The 19491-nt window shown below is 48.2% G+C and overlaps 1 protein-coding gene across 3 annotated transcripts in view; it reads right to left on the bottom strand.

Annotated features, from left to right (window-relative positions):
• The window catches only part of ARHGAP24 (Rho GTPase activating protein 24), a 165026-nt gene extending 146320 nt beyond the window's left edge, over positions 1–18706 (bottom strand). Inside the window, exon 1 of one of the 3 annotated variants that reach the window (XM_082759857.1) lies at positions 18593–18706. In XM_082759857.1, the coding sequence (XP_082615983.1) occupies positions 18593–18599 (7 nt within the window). In that variant the 5' untranslated portion in view covers positions 18600–18706. Of the gene's footprint in view, positions 1–14522; positions 14751–17964; positions 18241–18592 lie in introns of those variants that run through there. The other 2 variants (XM_082759858.1, XM_082759859.1) reach the window with 2 other exon arrangements.
• Between the last annotated feature and the right edge of the window lie 785 nt (positions 18707–19491).

The following is a 19491-nucleotide window of genomic DNA, read 5'->3' as shown; positions in this document are numbered from 1 at the left end:
GTCCCAGCCCTTTGCCAGGAAATCCTCGGAGAAAGTTATTACAGCACGACAAATCCAGTCGCAACGCAAACCCCGGACTGCACCGAGATGTTTGGCACGGAAGCCCGCTCTTGCTGTGTGATTTTATTCCCCCTCGAGTTTCTCATGGCCCAGCTGGCACGCTTCCAGCATGCAAAGCTGCATCAGCTTTCGCTTCCAGCAAGCCTTCTCCACCCCTCACGCACCGCAGCAGCTCCCTTGAAGCCCATGCTCAGTCTGGTCCAAACCGGGTCGCGGCACCACACTGCCCAAGCACCAGCCCAAACCTGCCCTCCTGCAGCCCAACACAAATAAAAGGGCGCCAGAGGATTTTTCAAATTTTTGAAAATCCCTTCGGAATGACCCTGAAAAAAAACACCTTCAAAAACCTTTTTCCTCAATGTATTCAGGATAGCCTTCTGCCCAAACTGGTGTGTAGGAAACCCAAGCGTGCCAGATGCTCGGTTTCACTGGTAGAAAGCACAGCTGGGTAACCTGATGTCTTCCCGAGCATCCCCAGAACCTGTGAAGTCCCGCTACATAAAGCAAAGCAACTGCAGCACTTCTGTGACTACAGCATCATGTGGTCACACTGTATTTTGGGCACCTGTCATAGGCTAAATTTTTGCTGTTTAAAGGCAAACAGAAATCTTCAGGTAGATGCTTTTTTGTCCCTACATTACAGTTGTGGCAGCAGGAGGCACAGCTAAGAGCCCCTGTCCATTAAAGACTCTTCGGACAGCTCCAAGTGATGCTTCAGTCTCACCACTTCCTAATCCAGCTGCCTACTTCTGAGTCAAGAAGGACCCCAACTGTAGAAGGCCAGGAAACTGGCTATGCACACATCACGTCCTCAGGTTTTTCCTGGAGAAGCACACAGAACAAGAGACAAGACGGAGAAGAGCCTCTGGTAGCTGAAGGGTCAAGTGATGCAAGATGGACAAAGAAATGCAGAAGGGCTGGCAAGCCTCAAGTGGCAGTGCTGAGCAGCGAAAAGGTCAGGGAGTGAAGTCAAAGGCTGCATCTGGAACAGCAAAAAGCCACTCCAGCTCCCAGATGTCGCTCCCATCCAATGGGCTACGCTGCCCAGAGCAGCTGAAACTGGAAAACCCCAAATCCTGTTTACAACTTCATACTTCACATGGAGAAAGTGATCACGAGGACAGCTTAAAAACAACAATTCCCATATGTCACTGGTGAACACTTGAGCATTTACAGGACTAGCTTACAAAAGAATTGATCAAGAGTTGGGTCCAAGCATGATCTCAGCAAATCATTCCTCAAAGTATAAAAATAATTTCTGGCACTACTCCTCATTCTGAAAGACTGATGACCAAAAGCATCAAGTGAGGATGTCAGCAGCTCTCTGACAGTGACTAGGCTGCGTGCTCTTTTAGGAAAACCAACACAATGGGACTGTCCCTGCTGTCCTCCTATTCTCAGCACAGCTCAGGTGTTAGGTGTTCCTTGCAGAATTGACCAAGAGAATTCAGATGTTATAAATTACATTCACTAAGTATGCAGGCAGGTGGGAAAAAAAAAAATTTAGTTTGTCAACAGCAGCAAAAGCCTTCAACCAAAGCTGCTGCAAGTAACTGCTCCCTCTGTGTTTTTAACCCATGTGCTCCTTAAAAAAAAAAAAAAAAAAAAAAGGAAAAAAAACAGAGGATGAGTCAACATGGAACCCAATTCATGCAAGATAAGAACACATGGAGAAAGATGGGGGAGAGGAAAAAGTTCTTCTAAAACGAAGGAGCACACAGGTCCTGCAAAAAGGGTTTGTGGCTGGGGCTGTGCTTCTGTGGCTGCAGACCCAGTTGGACATTGCTCCCTGCATACCCGGGTTCAGAGCAGCAGCAATCTTCTCCTGGGGGCCTCTGTGGGAGCCACGCTGGTGGTGAAGAGGCAGGCGTGTGCTGTATGCCAGTGGTGAGTCAGGCAGCTCCTTGGCTTGGTCTCAGGACTATAAATTCATGCAGGTCAGAACCAAAGGGTCAGGCTTAGCACGCTCAGGGGCGCATCTCCTTCCATTCCTGCTCGTCTCCAAAGCGGAACAAACATTTGTGTCCCCTCTGCAGGCCAACCCCAGCAGGACCTCAATTTCCAATAGACTTCTGAGCAGAAATCAGTCCAGTTCTAGAGCTTTTCAGAAATGTTTTATGTAAAAGGTAATTGCCTCTGTCACTTGAAAACATGAACCATGCTGACAAGTTTCCATGCTACAAAACTGGAGACAATGCAGCCAACGTTTCTGAAAGCAGATGTGTGTCTTTCCACTGAGAGAGCCAACACAAAACAAGCTCCATTATTTTGTAGTTGCTATTTCCAACTTCTGCCCAGGAAAGCATTAATTCGTACTTACGGAATTCACTTTTCAGTTACTTTAAAACCAAGTTTGTATGAGAAATTAGAAAATTAGAATTGGAGTCTAAAATCCCTCCTATATATTGCAGAAAGCAGTTCTGAGTCTGTCGTACTGCCTCAGCTGTTTCAGCAGAAGATAAGTGACTCTACAATACTGCTAACTAAGCACTACTGCTTCATGGCCCTTTTCATTCAAGCTCCATGCTAATACTGTCTCCACCTTCCTCAGCCAGCCTCTGACTCCCACACCCTGGGCTCTCTAAGTCATTCTCGTGTAGGAACTGTCCAAATTCACATGGTTCTTGTCCTTTGTAAGGTCAACCTGTGCCGGGATGGCAGCATCTCCTCTTCGAACCTGTGCCTAAAGAAATACTGAAGCCAAAGATGCATCTCTGCCATATCACACCCACAGTCTTCAGGCTCTGTTCCCATATCCCATAGCCAAAGGCTTTTAGAGAAGGTGCGTTCACCTTTTTGTGTTCACACGTGTCTCTGGTGACTATACACACTGCCTGTGAAGCGTGCAGGATGCCGAGCCTCGCTGCACACTGCCATCCTGAAATCTAGCAAAAACCCACGTAAACACCTTTCACCAGCATTGTTCAACCAAAAGAGAAAGTAAAGAGAACATTACATCCTCCATCACTTAAACACTGGGCAGATGAGCACGTTCAGCTCACGTATGGCCTCCAGAAGGGATTCAGCTTCTTGGGGAGCTGCCGAAAGGTGCTGGCTAGCACAGTAATGCATCACGATGCTCAGAATTGTATGCGACTCAGTCACTGATCTTAATGCAATGGCATTCTCTGTAAATGAGCTCCTGCTTTGCTCAGCTGGCTAATGCACTTGTTCCCCACGTTTGCGAATCACATCCTTGATCATGACTGAATAAAGCTCATTGCAGTTTCCAGCCTGACACTGGAAGCAGTAAATGACAGGAGGGGGGAAAGCAAGCTCTCTCCCATGGACATTACAGATGGGTACAAGCTAATCGCAGACCCCAGTTCACAACTTGCCAAGAGCATGTGGCCTGAGGACAAGAATCGCTGCCCAGATGCACTCCTTTGGCTGTGCCAAGGGCTTCAGCACGGCTGCTGGCTGAGGTCCCTGCATGCTCCTGGATTTTCAGCTGCCCTCAGTCACTGTCTACCCTTCCCCATCTCTTTAGTGGTCACCATTGAAGAAAAATAGGACTAAATCATGTTCCTTTCATAGAATATATAGTTTTTCCCTCTGTCATCTACAGCAAGTGTCACAACTGTCATTTCAAAAAATATTCATTTTCAGAAGATCATATTTTCACACTTGTAACCTTTACATTATCTATCACCTGCAGCAACACAACCCTGCATTTCAAAAGCAACGTGTTTTATTATTACAACAGAAGTTTAAATCAGTGCCTTGCAAATTCAGACAGCTCCCTTACTTGCCTAAACACACAGAGAGAAGATTTATTTTTGTAAAACACAGTGCTTTCTGGAAAGTATGAATTATGTGAGGGGACTGCTAAGTGCACAAGAAATGCAGTCATCAGCACCACAGGTTATTCCATACGCAAGCCCAGTGCAGCAGAGCTGGGGAAAAGCTTCAGCTGTGACTTTCGCTATTTTAAACCCATTCCCTACACACAACGTTTCCCATGGAATTCTACTTACAGCCAACCTCTAGAAGAGATCACAGGAAAGCCAGTGTAAGGTACTTAGATTAATCCATTCTTTTAAGAACTTCATACTTGACTTCTCCCTGCATGTGCAACCCTAACAGCATGCACTTCTACTCTGCAGCCACTTGACCTTGATAAGCTAATGATTCGAGAGAGAACAGAGAAGGCAGCAGGCAGGCACACTGATTGTGCACACGTGGACACCAAAAAAACAGGTCTGAAGCCATTCCAGGCAGTCCTAAATGCTCCAGACTAGCCATGGTTTTTATTTAAGTACTGAGTGTCTGGAATGCGTCTTCCTATCTTTCATTAAGAAATTGCAGTAACGAAAACCTTACCTACTACAAGCAACATAGTTTCACTGATACCAGATTGTTAGCCACCACTTCTCTCCCCTGAATATTTCATTATCTTTGCGTACAGCTGTTCTTCCCAGTTAGAAGGCAAAATTTCTCAATAGCAACCCTATAGGAGGTGATTTTATTCATAAAAGTTGACTTGTTTAGACCAGCTTGATACATCACTTACCTAAATTTAAGAACCAAGTTTATTCAGAGCAGATGCAGGCTTCCCTAATATTTTTCAGCTTATCTTCTAGAAAAAAGAAGTTAGTACTTGGGAGCTGGCAGAACAGACGCCCTCATTATTCTGTCTTGTGACTTGAGTTTTCTTTTCTGCGTTAGCTCTTGAAAGGCTTTGTTATTTCTCCACATTTCTGTTTTCATTATTTCTACAGGTCTTTTACAAGACCTAAAATCACCAGTGCTGCTTCAACACTGTAAGAGGAAACAGCAAGATTCTTTGCTGTTACGTTTCCCTAACAAAACCATCAGAAACCCAGAAAGTTTCCAAAGAATCAGAAATATCTTTATGCGTAAAATGTTCCAATTTGACAGAACGAGAAGCGATCAACCTGACAGATGTCAGACTTACTTTGTTGATGGCATTCAGCTTTCCTGGCAATGAGCTAGCAAAGGAATCCGGAGGAAACACACACAAAACCACACCGATGCTTCCACGTACCAACTCACTTCTGAAATTCTACAATTCCTTTTAGGGAAGTTTGCCTCAAGATGTTGAAATTTGCCACGTGCTTCAGTGAAACAAAAAATGAAATTAATTCGTTCGCTGTTTGTGATTTTGCATTGTAGCAGAGCCGTACCATCTACCGGCATCAGTAGATAAAAGCAGCTGAACCTTGGAAACCCTCTCCGCTGCACATAAAGAGAGAAACAGCTCCAGATCGGTGCTTTCACTCGCAACACACTTGCAGTTACTTTTCTTCGGGAAAGAAAACCCATTTCCGGCCTTCCAGCTCCGCTAAATTGGAGGCAGATGATGCAGCCCTTGTCCAGACACACAGAGGACAACGCAGCCGGAATCTCAGTGAGGCCCTGAAAGATCCTGTACGTAAAGCACTAAGCTTGCTACAACACAAGGGGGGTCAAGGAGGCAACTACTGCAATTTCATTCCGCAGTGTGATTTAGGATGATATTACGAGGCAGAAACGGTAAAGGAAAGTAATAAAAGCCTTTCATGTACCTTCAAACGAAGTCAGATGTTCGTGTGTCATGTATCTGGACAACTTCTGCTTTCAATGGAAGCCTGATCCCCACTTCAAAGGGAGGAAATTAGACGGAAGGGGAAAGAATGTACACCTCTAAGTACCGGCGGCCCCAGGAAGCCCACGAGCTGTGTTTCGTGCAGGAAACACAGCTCAAAGCCTCTCACTTTTTTTTTCTTTCAGACATATTCAAGAAACTCATTTTCATAAGGAATTTTGTATGAATCCCTCGAGGTCGATCATTTCATTTTCTGAGGTTTGCCCCTCTACCAGACTCATAGCTCAGATGACAAAATACAGATGGGTATTGGTAGCTAACCTAGCTCTCAGCAGCGCTAACTGCCTTCTCTGTTGGCAAGATGGGGAAATACTGGGATCCATTCCTGGAGAGATCTTGAAAAACTTGAGACATACTACCCCTTTGCTCTTGAATTTCCCCCACAAACACTCCTGTGCTATCAAGGTTCTGATGCATCTTGCTCATCTTTCATCAATGCAGGGCAGATGAGATTCTTCTCAGGGCTTGGGCATCCTAAATCCCGCACAAAGCATTTTGTACAGTTATTAACTAATGGCTGGCTGTAGAACACAGCTGGCTATAAAGATAAAAACAGAGTAGGTAGAGCTAAACCACCAAGAAAACTTCTGCTTTTACTTCATCTTCGTCAGTACCATCAGGTCACTGCAGACAGCACCGAAGTTATCCCTAAGGCTGACACCACCTGGCAATTCCTTTGGGGCAAATGGGACAAGACCAAACAAGTGGTCCCAATGGACCTGTCACCAAGGAATGACGCACAGAAGAAGGAGAAGAGAATACACAAACAAGTACAGCCAGACCCTCTCCGTTTTAATTGTTTTTCCAACCCTGAACTACTTAGGGACTGTTTTGTAGCAGTCTGAAGAAGGCATTGAGGAGAAGCACTTCACCTTCCCTAGGGTATTTGCTCCGGACCGCTAATTCTGCAAGATGCAACCACAGCACAAGTATAGAGAAGAAACTGCGAAGCAAAACAGGAGCAGTCATTTTAGAGCCTGATTACTGCCTCCTCCATCCTGAAGCCATCACAGAGTGAGGATGAGAACCTCTCTGAAAAGATCGACTGTTGTCAGGGGACAAATGAGCCTGACACCCAACCTACCGCTGACACCGAGTCTGCCACTAGGGCACCACCACACAAGGGTTACAGGAGAGGGCTCCAAGACTGAGGACAGCCTCACAACCAGCTCTTTCTGCTGAGAAGATAAGTGAAAACTGGTAGAAAGAAAGAAAAAAAAAAAAAAAAAAGATAGCAGCTCCTCCACAGTATAACAGAGGCAAGATTTACGTGGGATTTTAAATGAACAACAATATAAACAAAGCAGCAGACATTTATCACAGCGATCACTTGAAGTTGCTACCTGGTAATAAATCCTTGCATGTGATTTACTGCCAGATTCATCTACAAGCTCAACTATGCAGAACAGTTCCTGAGAAGATGAATAGCATCATTTTAAGGTTGTTAAAGCACAATTATGATCACATTCCTACCAAACCCTACTGAAGCTTGTTCCAAACCCCACAGCTTTCTAGCTATCTTATCATCTCAAATCTGATTTCAAGTCCCGCTTTTCATTAAAACTGATGATTTCAGAAACATCCTAACACCTGAAAATTCAACACACAGTGTTATTACTTGTATTAGATGCTAGCTTACAATACGTGCTGAAAATCAAGCCTTGCTGCACTTCAATTAAAAAAATCTATAAATTACAAGAGGTGACAAGCTGCCAGTAACAGTTACAATTACACAAATGGTTGTTTTCTGCTGCCAAGTTCTTTGGGGAAGTGGTTGACCAGCCCTGACCCAGCTAACATCCAGCAGGAACGTTGCACAACTCCTAGAAATGGGAAACCAGCAGCACTGAAGGGAGGCCAACAGTTTTGCACAGTGCCTCCTCCCTGCACCCCCAGCACTGCCCTTCATCCGGGGACATCCAGGCAGCAATCTGATCGTGTCCGTGTCATGCTTCACACTGAGCCACAGTTTATCTTTATTACTGAATTGCAAACCACACACAGCAGAAGGAAGACAGAAGACAACCAAGAAGATGTCACTGCAGCGGGCAGACAGAAGGAGGTCTAGACATGTGCACATATTATGAAAGCAAAATATTTTCAACTTCCAGTTCTTCTCTCTGGAATACAACCAGTGCATGTACTAAAATCTAATCTCAGGTTATTTGAATTAGAGTTCAGAAATAGAAAATACCCACAAGAATGGGCAAGATTCTGCTGGTGAAAGCAAAAAGCCCATGATAAACAGCACAGCACCTGATGGAGGGAAAAAATACAGAAAGAGCTTTAAGAGGAACAGCTTTCAAGAGGTCGTTGCCGAACACAGCTGCTTTAGCACCCTGATGGCAGCTCTGCACAGTTTCCCTCACATGGGGCAGGAAGGGCACCAGCAGCTCTGAGCTGTGTGAGCCCTCTGAGGTTGCTGAGGAGCCCAGGGCACAGACCTCGCGTCTGCAGCCCAGGGAGCATCCAGCTCCTCATAATTCACCTCGTGGCCCTCATTTTCACGCAGCCCTGCAATAAACGTTTTCCTAAGAAGCATTTCAAGTTTCAATCTGCAAAGCAGAACCTGAAAATAAGCCTGAAAGTCATATAGAGTAAGCATCGGTCTTTTCTTCATTACTGGTTCCTAATGTTGGTAATATGTAACAAATGATTTTCAAGTTTGCTCTCCCTTTCGATACGGAAAACAATGCATCATACCAACGTATTATCAGCTGCTTTTTTGAGTTTGATGCTTCTCCCCTGGAGACAGAGACAACTTGGAAAGCATTCAGGGCCGAGGAATGAAGATGAGCGTTTGGCTGGAGTGACGCCGCGGCAGCCAAGAAAAGAACAGGAGGCATTCCGAAAACATTGCAAGGGTGCACACAGCCAGGGGAATGACGGCCTGAAGGGAAGGATGCCTGACATCAGCTCGCTAAGGCAGGTCAGCAAGTGCAAGTCCCCCAGTAGGGTGAGGTCGGCACGATTTCCCAAACCACAGATATAAATGCCATCCTGGCTGGATGGAAGCACAAAGGTTCAGGACGAAGCATCTCAGTATCCCTCCCTGCTAATTATTCTTTTCAGTGTGTAAAAACACCCCAAAGTCAAAACTGCTTTTACAGCACTTTGCACAAAGGCAGTGCCTAATCCAAACTGGTCACAACCAAGAATTCCAGCATATGAAGACAGGAAAATGCATGATGGACCAAATAGCAGTATATAAAAAGCTTTTTTTTTTTTTCTTTTTATTGCCTTTGAACCACTGAAGTAATTTTCCTTCTTCCATTCCCTGAAGGAGGTGGAATTTAGTCCTTATTTTCATGACAGTGTGCAGAAGTTTCCCTCTTTCAGCCTGCAGATTGACACCAACAACTGGAACAATCTCTCCAAGGCTCTAAAAGCACGCTCCGTGGCTCTCAGCTCGCCGTCCCCTTTCCCTGGTTCCCGTTTCATGCTAACACGCTGTATTTTTCTCAGCAATTCTTCTCTGTCTCTTCCACAGGGTTCCAGGACGGGCTGACACAATACAAATTGAAGCCTTTGTTTGGGGAAGAATCACACCAGTTCACCCCAAACCTGCCGGTGAAGCTCTCACAGAGTTGTCCCCCTCCTGCCAAGCAATGCCATTCCTTCTGCTCCGCTGTTGTTAGCAGGCAGCCTCCCAACACACAGATGCTCGGACGCTTCCTGACGACCTGAGCTGTGAATTAATTACTACAGAGTAACGACTGAATCAGTCACAGCATACTTGGAAACTTGCTGATGTTTAGGGCTATTTGCGTGGCTTTCAAAACTTTGCAGGGTACCAAAGGAAGAATGGGGAATTACAGATGGCCAGCTGAGACAGGGATTCATTTTAAGCACTAAAAACCTGGCAGTTTCAGTTCAGCAACTCGCTGCAACCTTTGAGACAACTCACAAGCCCCCACAACACCCCAGAGCATCTGGAGTTCATTTCCCTTCGTGTCACGCTGCCCCCACTGCCTGAATTAACACAGCGTTTTCATCCAGTGCCACCCCGGGCTCTTCAACAGCGCTTTCTTTCTTGAATTCTGCAAGAAAGATAAAATCCAGAGCTCCACTTGGTTGCGCTGGATGCCTGTGATCAAGAAGGCAATGCAGGGTCTGTTTCCTGACTGGCAGAGACCATTTATTTTCATGCAGGGCTTCTGTACAGGCCTGACTGCTCTTGCAGCACCCTTTGCACTTCTGCAGCCCATTCCCAGCAGACAAAACCATGGGTCCCTGCTCCATGCCTTGCGGCCATCTTCACTCATCTCCTCGCAAATCCAGGCAGTAAGGCATCACAATTCCACCTCCACAGGTTTCATGTCGTAGCCCCAGGAACAACGCCAAGTTACCTGAAGAAGCTGTAATGAACTCCCAGCACACACAAAGCCTAGGTGCCAGCAGCAGGAGCTGGCCGTGCCAGGCCCAGGGCGCTGTTTGCAGGATCCCCAGGACAAAGCAGCCCTGATTTCTGCACACAGAGACGGGCACATCCCTGCCTTCTTGGCTGAGTACCACCTGCTCGCCAAGCAAACTCAGTCCTGTCCTGTGGGAGCATCAGCCTTAAGGATGAGACTTTTTCCTGATTTCCCGTTGCAATTTCAGACGCTTTAAGATGACTGTGCTGGCTCCAGCAGACCTACCACATGAAATGGGTGCACCTTTGCACCTCCATTCCCTGCTCCACAGGGTCAGCAAAACCCCTGTCATTTCCACAAAGTTCAGCTCTCTCCAGCCACCTGCAGTTTCAGCCTGTGTGCTTTCGTCCCAGGACAGCTGATGGCCACCTTCCGTCTGGGTAGCACCCTCCTGATGAAGAGCTGGCCAAAAGCAGTACATTTTCTACAAGCTCTCAGCCAAACCACAGCCTCTTTCTCAAGAGACCTTTCAGCACCACCAAAAATATCACAGGTTGCCACTCTCTGAAGAGCTCTGTACAAGTTTAATAGGCCGGTTAAAGAGGGGAGAAATTGCAGGATCATGTCACGATTTCCAGAGCACTTTACTTTTTCCTACCTTAATCGTCTCAAAAAAATTGCGCACATGATGGACTGGCCAAGAAACACAACAGCTTCTTTTTGTTCCGCTCTCCATGAGCCCCAGAACAAACTGTTTGCTCATATCAGTTTCCAAGCGATGTGTCTAGGCATCCAGGCTGAAAAACCAGAAGAGCCATTCAAGCCTCCTGGCTTGTAAATATAAAGCAAGCTTGTTGGACAGGCCAATTTGGTGCAGATTTATTTCTCATTTCCAATAACTCCTCTCTTCATTTTTGCAACGAGACTTGAGCCCTTTCATTGCTACTCATCTCTCCCAGATGCCCAAAAGCTGTGCGTCTGCCTGCTTCTGAAAACACAGCAGAGCATCCCCTTTTCCCAGCTGTCCAGCAGCGCTCCTAGCTCGTTTCTGAGCTCACGTTTTCATCCTCCTTCTGGGCACAGACATTAACTCCACACTGACTGGCAAAGGACCTTGCTGCCACCAGTTCTGCATTCAGTATTTGCCAGGTGGGCACCCCAAAGCCTGTGGCCATCCGTTTAGCTGTGCTGGTGGTACACCGCAGCCAGCATTCAAGCACTGGCTCCACCTGTCCGTGATTTCCTCATAAAGAGGGATTTGGATTCACTTATTATTTGATTTCCATCCTCCCAGGCAACTCCAGGATCCCTCGGGTTCTTCACAGGACAGCCATCTCTTTACTCCTTACAACCACACAAAGGTAGATCGCAGGCAAGAACAGCCTCATCTTGTGATATAAATGAAAACCAACTTTATCTCCCTGCCCTCCAAAGCACTGGGCAGGCAAGTGCAGGTGCACTGTTTCTCCAAGAAAGAAGTACAAAAGGAGAACAATGTTGATGCAGAACAGGAAGGAGGGAAGGAAGCAGTCAAGGAGGGAAGGTGTTCTCACCCTTTCAGCTCAGATGACAGGAGCTGCAGCGGTGAAGGCGTGCTGCGAGCAGCATCACCCCCGGGAAGCACGCTCCCCAGGCAGCAGGGCCCTGCTGCCCACCCTGGCCAGGCTGGAGGTGCACATCTCTGCTTTCAAGGCTGAAACCCCGGGTGCCTCCCACATCACAAGGCAGCAAGGACATCCAACACAGAGTTAACTGCCAGGTGAAAGCTTTTAATCAACTCCCAGGTTAAAAAAAAATAAAATAAAATCCACCTAACCATTTGAGAAATAATGAACTTCTCCTTCCTCACCTTTCCCATCTGTCAGCACAACCCAATTTCTCTGGCTACAGCGGAGCCGTCCAGCTGCACTCCTCAGGCCATCGGTCTGCCAGAGAAACTGCAGCTACTCCCTGCTGGCAGTGCCTCCCTGACTCCTCAGAAAAGGGACTGGAGCACCACAAAGCTTGTCCACAAAATCCCCCAGCAGCACTGCTTGCAGCCCAGTACTCTGCTTTTTCTCCTGCCACGGCAGTAGCGTGACCTTTTTGTTAGCATTTCCTTGTCCCGGGCTCACTCAGCATTCAGTGTAACAGCACCGAGCAGTAATTATTTCCTTTGCTGTGTGCCTCCACTGGGCACAGCAATTCGGCACTACTTACTGGACACAAGCTACAGGTTTTTCACTGCACAGACACCTGCAGAGGAACAGTAACGAATGCGTCCTTCTGGCTCCTCTGTCCCTCCCTCAGAAAATAAAGCACAGTCAAACTCACGTCTCAGAGCCCTCCTGCTCACGCTGGGTGACGAAGCCCTCCGAAGCAGCATCCCGGGAGCGACGGCATCAAACAACCTGCAAACATCTGCAGGTGGCCTCGGCATCTACAGCTGCTTTGCTGATGCTCGGGGGGGATCCCCCGGTGCCCAGCTCCGGCAGCACGCTCCCCAGCCACCAAGGCTGTGAGCCTGGGCTGCACAGCACCGCTGAGCCACGGCTTAATCTCCTGGCGTGATAATGAGTCTTGACACCAAGCATGCCACGTGCTGCGTGCTCAACAGGCGGCACACAGACAGGTACCCCTGCCTTGCCCCTCACGCAGATGAGAAAGCAACCCAAAGGCACCCGGTCTCTAGCGTAAAGTCATAAATCTCTGCACAGCTGTGTGTTAACTATCCTTTCTTACACAGTCCTGGAGGATGGATTGAAGTGTCTCCAATGTGAGTGCTGCTGTACTGACTCAGGAAGAAGAGTTTCTGGTACAACAAACCAGTCTTTCGGATATCTAACTTGTTTCCTTCGTATTTTACAGCCACCTCCACTGAATTGGGCTCCTGCTCCGAGTGCAAGCCTAGAAGACATTCAACTCACTTGGAATGACATAGTTTTGATTATCACTCCTCATTTGCCTTTTTTATTTAAAAAAAAAAAAAAAAAAAAAAAAAACCACCACATTCAGGGTTCAAGTTCTCAAGCCTGTTTTTCCATTTAAATCCACGGCTGCTAGAAACCAAAGCGAACTTACATTTCTTGCATCATTTCAAAGGTTTGGGCTTAAAGCTCCTCAAATACTGCAGGAACAAGGCAAAGTTTCATAAAAGCTCAAAATCCTTTTCCATGCTAATAACTTAACAGTTTAAAGTTATTTCGTCAACTTTTGAGGCACTTTTACCTCACCTGTATTTAAAATTGAACCTTCAAGGCTTCAGACTGCCATGTAACAGAGTTATATGCTCGCTTTATTTTTAATTAAAAAAAAAAAAAAAAACAGCAAACTGCAAATAAGACTGTGTTACAGCAGACGGTGAGTTGTATTTCACCATACATACGAGCAAAGTTAATCCCCAGCCTTGCAAGCAGTTAGTGACTAGCAGGTGGTGTTGCTGCTACGATTTCTTTTTGAAACTTCCTTTTTGGCCACAGGGCAGAACTTGTCAGATTAAGCTTTTCGACCAGGACTTTTACCATTCACTTTTCAACTCCACAAAATTTACATCAGAAGTTACTGGGATCAGAACACCTCAGGCTCCAGCAATGCAGCTGATTGAGCTCCCAGCTTACTACGGGGAGTACAGAAACACAAAGGCCGTCCACAAACCTCTAATGCTAGCAGATCGCCTTTAGCTCTGCTTAAACACAAAAACTAAGCAGGCTTTTAACTTGCAAACCTGAGGTAGGGCTCACAGCCCTTAAAAAAAAAGTGAGGGGTGTCACTATGTCCAAACAAAAAAGCACGGCACGTTTTCTTTCTCCAGACAAGTCCTCTAACACCTCTCCCTAATTTTGCTTGCTGCTTAAAACTTAAATTAAAAAAAAAAAAAAAAAAAAAAAAAAAGTGGGAGCAGCTGCACAAATATTGCAAGTGCCAGAGACAGAGCTTCTTTCCAGCCTGCAGGATTTCTCTATGTGTTTTGCAAGACCCCTTAGCAGCAAGTACCCACGCTTGGGACCTGCAATTTTGATCTCAGCTGTGGCTGGGAGGTGAAAGCTTCGCGCACGGCCCCCGGAGTAGCCCGAGCAGGTAAAGCGAACAGGATTAGTGCTCATTACAGGAATAATTGACTCAAGTAACCAGTCCTAAATATAGTCACGGTAGCAAGAAGATCTTGGAATTACCATAGAAAGCAACATTTCTTAAAGCTTAGAGATTTCCTTGAACTTTTTCCCCCCCCTCAAAATGCTGAAGGAATTATGAGCCACTTGGGCCGTCACAAGCTGTACCCACATCCAGCTGACCCACGGAGTAAGAGTTGAAGGATGAGAAGCAAATCTCAGCCGCAGCCTCTGCAGCACGTTTCTTGCTCCAGCAACGCAGCATTGGCCTCACAGGCTCTGCTCTGCCCCAGCACATAGGACTCACTCGTGGCATCCACTTTCTGAACACTCATCCCTGCAACACTGAAGCCTTCAGAAATCACAAGTGCAAATGGTCATCCCAGCACACTCACCAATACCAGCTCTTACCCAGCCTAATGTCCACACAGCTCGGACTGAAGCAAGGCAAGCAGCGGTCTGCCGTGGTCCTTCAGTTTCCTTCCATCAGGCACCAAGCAGCATACCAGGTTATTTTTTCCCCCTGGTTAAGTAACATCCAGACAAAACAGGATCGTGACAGCGCAAACGGGCACCTAGGAGGGGACGGAAGCCGTCTCTCCAGCCCAGCGTGCCATCTCTGATGGGCTGAGGCTAAACCTCGGGGCCAAGCAGAAATAACACAAGCACAGAACGTCACTTTCAGCAAGCTACCCCGAAACCTGGGTTTTCCCTTTACTAACCACAACATTTTCCACCAAGCATCTGTGCATCTTAATTAGACCTTATTTACATCTTACTTGCGCGCAGCCCTACCTCCTTGATGTTGTTTTGAATGCACTACCACTGCCTTCAGATGTCCCCTGGTGTTGTCCTGGTGTTGTCCTGTTGTCCCAAGCGGCCCCTTCACAGCCTTCCCATAGCCCTAGGTAACGCACATGGCCCTACCTCACTTTTCTTGCATTTTAACTTTTTTTTTTTTTTAACACACAGTGGCTGTTCGGTGTGGCAGGCACAGAACGCCAAGCCAGATACAACTTGGAGCTGCTCTAAAACCATAGGCATCCACAGGAAAAGGACGGGGATTAATTCTTGGTTAATTCTTGATTAATTCTTGGAAGCCCCAGGCATGAAACCTGTCTTTTCCAAAGAGGTACTGCTCATAACTGACATAATATATTACTGCACAGAACTAAGCGTAAGAAACCAGAAGGTATTTCATGACAAAAAAACTCTGTAAGCATTGCTGAGGAATTCAACGCAGGTTTGTCTTGGGGGGCCGCAGAGCACACAAGCCCCTCAGAACAAAGAGGGGCTGCAAGGAACAGCACAAGTTGCTCACAGCTGAAAGCAGGGTGCTGGTGGGCTCCCCGGAGGCCTCTGCCTCGGGGAAGGCAATGTTTGGGGCCAGAAAGCCAAGGAGACACAAGCTGAGCCAGGCAGACAACGCGAAATCAACAGTTAGCAGCTCGGTCACTGAGCGTGACTGCAAATGAAGAACCTTCCCAGTGCAGGTGGTTTCTGCTCTCAGGGGAAATACCTTATTTTGCTGCTCAGCCAAGGGCTTAGAAGCAGAAATAAGATGGTGGCTGAAAACCTGTGCGGGTGACGAGTACCAGGGAAGCGGTTAATTGTGAGCAGGAGAGGCGGCGGACAGACGGCTGGCTGGGCACCAGCCTGTGCCTCCTGCCTCAACACAGACTGCCAAGAGCTGACAGCACCTGAGAGCATCCTCCTGCAACATCAGCCAAAGGCCCTGCTCAACACAACCGCCCCCTGCCTTGTGCCACTGCACGGGAATTTAACGAGGAGAAGGAAAATTGCAGTGTAAAAGTTGTTGCGTCTCTGGATTCGACCAGACTGCACCTCAAGTGCTACCTCCAGTGCAGGTATTCAAACACTGAGGAGTGTGTCAGAAAACTGGAAACCACTCCAAGAGTGGAATAAACAACCTCCAAATGCAGTGAAGGAACTGGGATTTTCACTTCTACTAAAAAACAAAGGCCGAGAGCAAGGCAGCAGTTCAGGTGAAGCAGAGATTTGAAAGAAGAAGGCTACTGAACATCCAACAAGCTAATAAGCACCAGAGCTAACAAAGCAGGCAGCTAGAGACAAACAAATAAAAGAAGTAGTAAAGCACATACTTTCAGACTGATCATTACACCAAGCAAGTATACTGCACAATGCTGGGTTGAGTGCCAAGTGACTTTCTGTTAGTAAAACCACCTCCTTCTGGGAGAAGTTGCCTAGCTTTTAATGGGAGCTAGTTGAGGACTCCTGTGGTTCGTTTTCTACCTGTACTACATCCAATACAAAATTAACGTATCCAAAATTAACGTAAAATCCACACTTCGACCACCCAAAAGGAAGCAGCAGAATTGTCGAGCAGAAGGGAAGAGCGAGGACGCATGCAAGAGGCTGCAGACCAGGAGCAGGTCTCTCGGCATGCAGCTCCTCACACCACCAGCCACCTCCTATTTCTATCCCTGCCCAAACTGACAGGGGAGCAACAAACTCCACGGAAATCTGTTGCCTTGCAGTCCAACAGTATCAGCCACCTGTTCTGCCTGGAGTCCTCAGCATCGCAGAAGCCACCTACCAGACAGCGATTGCAGCATTCCTGCACCCCATGTTTTCCATCACTGTGTTCCTCGCCTTAGAGTTTGTGAAGATGGCTCGTCCTTTCCTTCATGTCTGACAGCTAACACGCAGTCTGCTCAGTCACAAGGCAGCCCAAGTTTGTCTGTGTGTGTGTGGGCACCCTATTCCAGAGCTAACTCTCCTTATCAGGGAATGAAAGCCAAGAAAAGACCACGCAAAGAAAAAAGCAGCTGGGAGGCAAGACCACAAACCAAACAAGAGGCAGACAAAACTTTAGGCTTCGAGCATGAAGAAACACAACTTTTATTTTTAACTCAAGCCACTGTATCCCATACTGAAGGATGCCTTTTGCACTTACAGAACTTGCCAGAGCACAAGGTTTTCACAGGGACCAGAGATCAAACTTCACTCTGCCTTTCCCTCTGCTCATATTTCTGCGCACCTCCCGCGAGTGCAACACGGTACTACACTGATTTTGGCAGCAACAGGATGCTTTGCCTCTTGCATAGCCACAGCACCCTCCCTTAACTCTTATTCCAGGGGAAACCTTTCCCCCAAATGCACAGGAAGACCCCAGCATCTCACAGGTATCTCCGAGTTACTCTCTTCTCCCAGCAACCACGCTTCTTAGCACAAGCACAATTCAGATTCACATTAGACAAAGTCCAAGTATTACAGTCGCTGCGCTTACACAGGGAATTAATTTGGTTTCTTATTTCTCCCTACGTGGGACAAGGACACCTACCTAAAAAACACCCCGCAGTTTATTTCCGCTTACCTATTGTACAACGGCTCCAACGCTGACCACGATTTATTTACTGCTCGCCACTGCTGAAAACGAAGGCACCCCCACCCCCATCGACAACTGCCTGCATGTTACTGGAACAAATATAGACAGAGAAATATTCCCTGCGAGCCCAAACGACGAGGAAAATAAGGCTGACTACTGCCTTATCTTAAGAAGCAATCCGCCCAGTAACTCTCAGTGCACCGAAGATTGCCCAACTCTTTGGTGATTAAAACCCAAGCGCTTATCGCGAAGCCTGTCCCGGTGGGCGCGTTATGCCCGAAAGCCTGCCACGGGCAGCTCGGGAGAAGAAAAGCCGTGAAGACACCCAGCCCAAACCCCGAGACGAGGAGCACGGTGGGCACTGCAGCAAGCACAAAGGGCTTTTAGCCCTGCTGAAGCCCCGAGCCGCCAGCTCGCTCCCGGTGTGCCAGCGAGCCCCGGGGCAGCACCCAGCCGCCGGCAACCCCTGGGCAGGGCTCCTACCTCCCAGCAGCGGGGCCGATGCTCTCACCCATCAACGCGGCGGCTTCTCCAGACGGCCCGGGGAGCAGCGACAGCCCGTTTCAGCTCGCCCCCGCAGCTCCGGGCTGCTTTGCCTTCCCCCCGGCAGCAGGGATCCCACGGAGGATCCGGGCGCACGCAGCCCCAACTCGCAGCCCCAAAACTCCGCGCCCCGAGAAGTTGGGAAGCGCGGCTCCGGCCGGGGATGGGGGGGGCGTGAATTTATAGGGTCGGGAGGCTGGAGCAGCCTCCCAGGGCCAGCCCTCAGCCGCAGCCCCGCGCTTCGGGTTTCAGCGGCGGCTCCGGAGCAGCGCCGCGGGGAGGATCCCGGCTCCCGGCTCCCTTCCCACGCGTCGCAGCCCCCGGCCCCACCGCACTCACCGCTGCTGCCCGTCCTGCTCCGAGGGGCTACCAAAAAAACACCTTGGGACCCGACGCGAATTTTTTCCCTTCCCTCCCCCAGTTTGTTGTTGTTTTCTTTTCCTTTTTTTTTTTTTTTTTTCCTGCCTGCAATGCCGTCCAAACGAAAGGCCACAGCAAAATGCCCTCCTAATAGCCCTTTGCTGCAGCACAGCTTCACCCCTCCGAGCCCAAGCGGGGCTCCACGTACCCTGCATCTTCGTGAGCAAGCGCTGCCACGTTCCTGGCAGGCTGGGGGCTTCTGGTGACCAGGGCTGGCAGATTGGTAGAAAAATCTAGAGAAGGCTTCCTGCGTGAGCCGCAGTTCGGCAGCGATGCACGTGCAGCACGGCCAGGCCCAGGCACACTCGCCCAGGTTTCCCTCCCATCGCCCATTTCTTGCAATTCTGGCTGCTGGCCCCAGCTGCACCCGGCACAGCAGCACTAAAAAATCCCCCCTACTACAGCAATTAGTCACAGCCTTCTGAAGGCAACCAGTTTTCTAACAAAACTACAAAGTTTTAAGTGGATGAGGGGTGAAGAACATTCACACACTCGCAATAAGTTCCAGCTTGCAGCAGGAATGCCACTGCACTGGAGCAGCTTCTGACAAAAAACCATCTAGGAAGGTGTTTGATTATCCAGAGTGAATCCCAACACTGAGCTCTGTCTCTCAGCAATGCTGCAGTAAGGGCAAAGACCCTCCTGCACAGCAGCCGGCCCCAGTATTGGTGTGCGAAGGGGAATCCCGAAGGCACTCTGCTCACCCTCCTAGCCTGGCTGAGTGAGCAGCCAGAAGCGAGAACTGTGCGAGCTGCTGAGCACAAGGGCTGGTCCCTGCTCCAGCCCTGGGAAGAAAGCCCGGCCAGATAAGACAGGGACAAGGCAGAGCACAGCCATTCCCACCGTCCCCCTTCCAAATGCAGGGGTGAGGCCAGGAGCAGCCCCAGCCTGGGGGCAGCACACTGCACCTTGTCCCAGCAGCCACCCAAGGCTGGGGAAACAACTCATATTGGTGTGACTTTGCTGGTTTTGTTTTTTTTTCTATTTTTAGGAGAGTAACCAGAGCATCCGGACATATGTGGCCACTCGTAACCATGCACAACCCTC

Source organism: Aythya marila (genome assembly GCF_965140915.1).
Source record: "Aythya marila genome assembly, chromosome: 4".
Classification (NCBI taxonomy): Eukaryota; Metazoa; Chordata; class Aves; order Anseriformes; family Anatidae; genus Aythya; species Aythya marila.
Note: the sequence above shows the minus strand (reverse complement) of the source record. Positions and strands in the feature narration are given on the sequence as shown.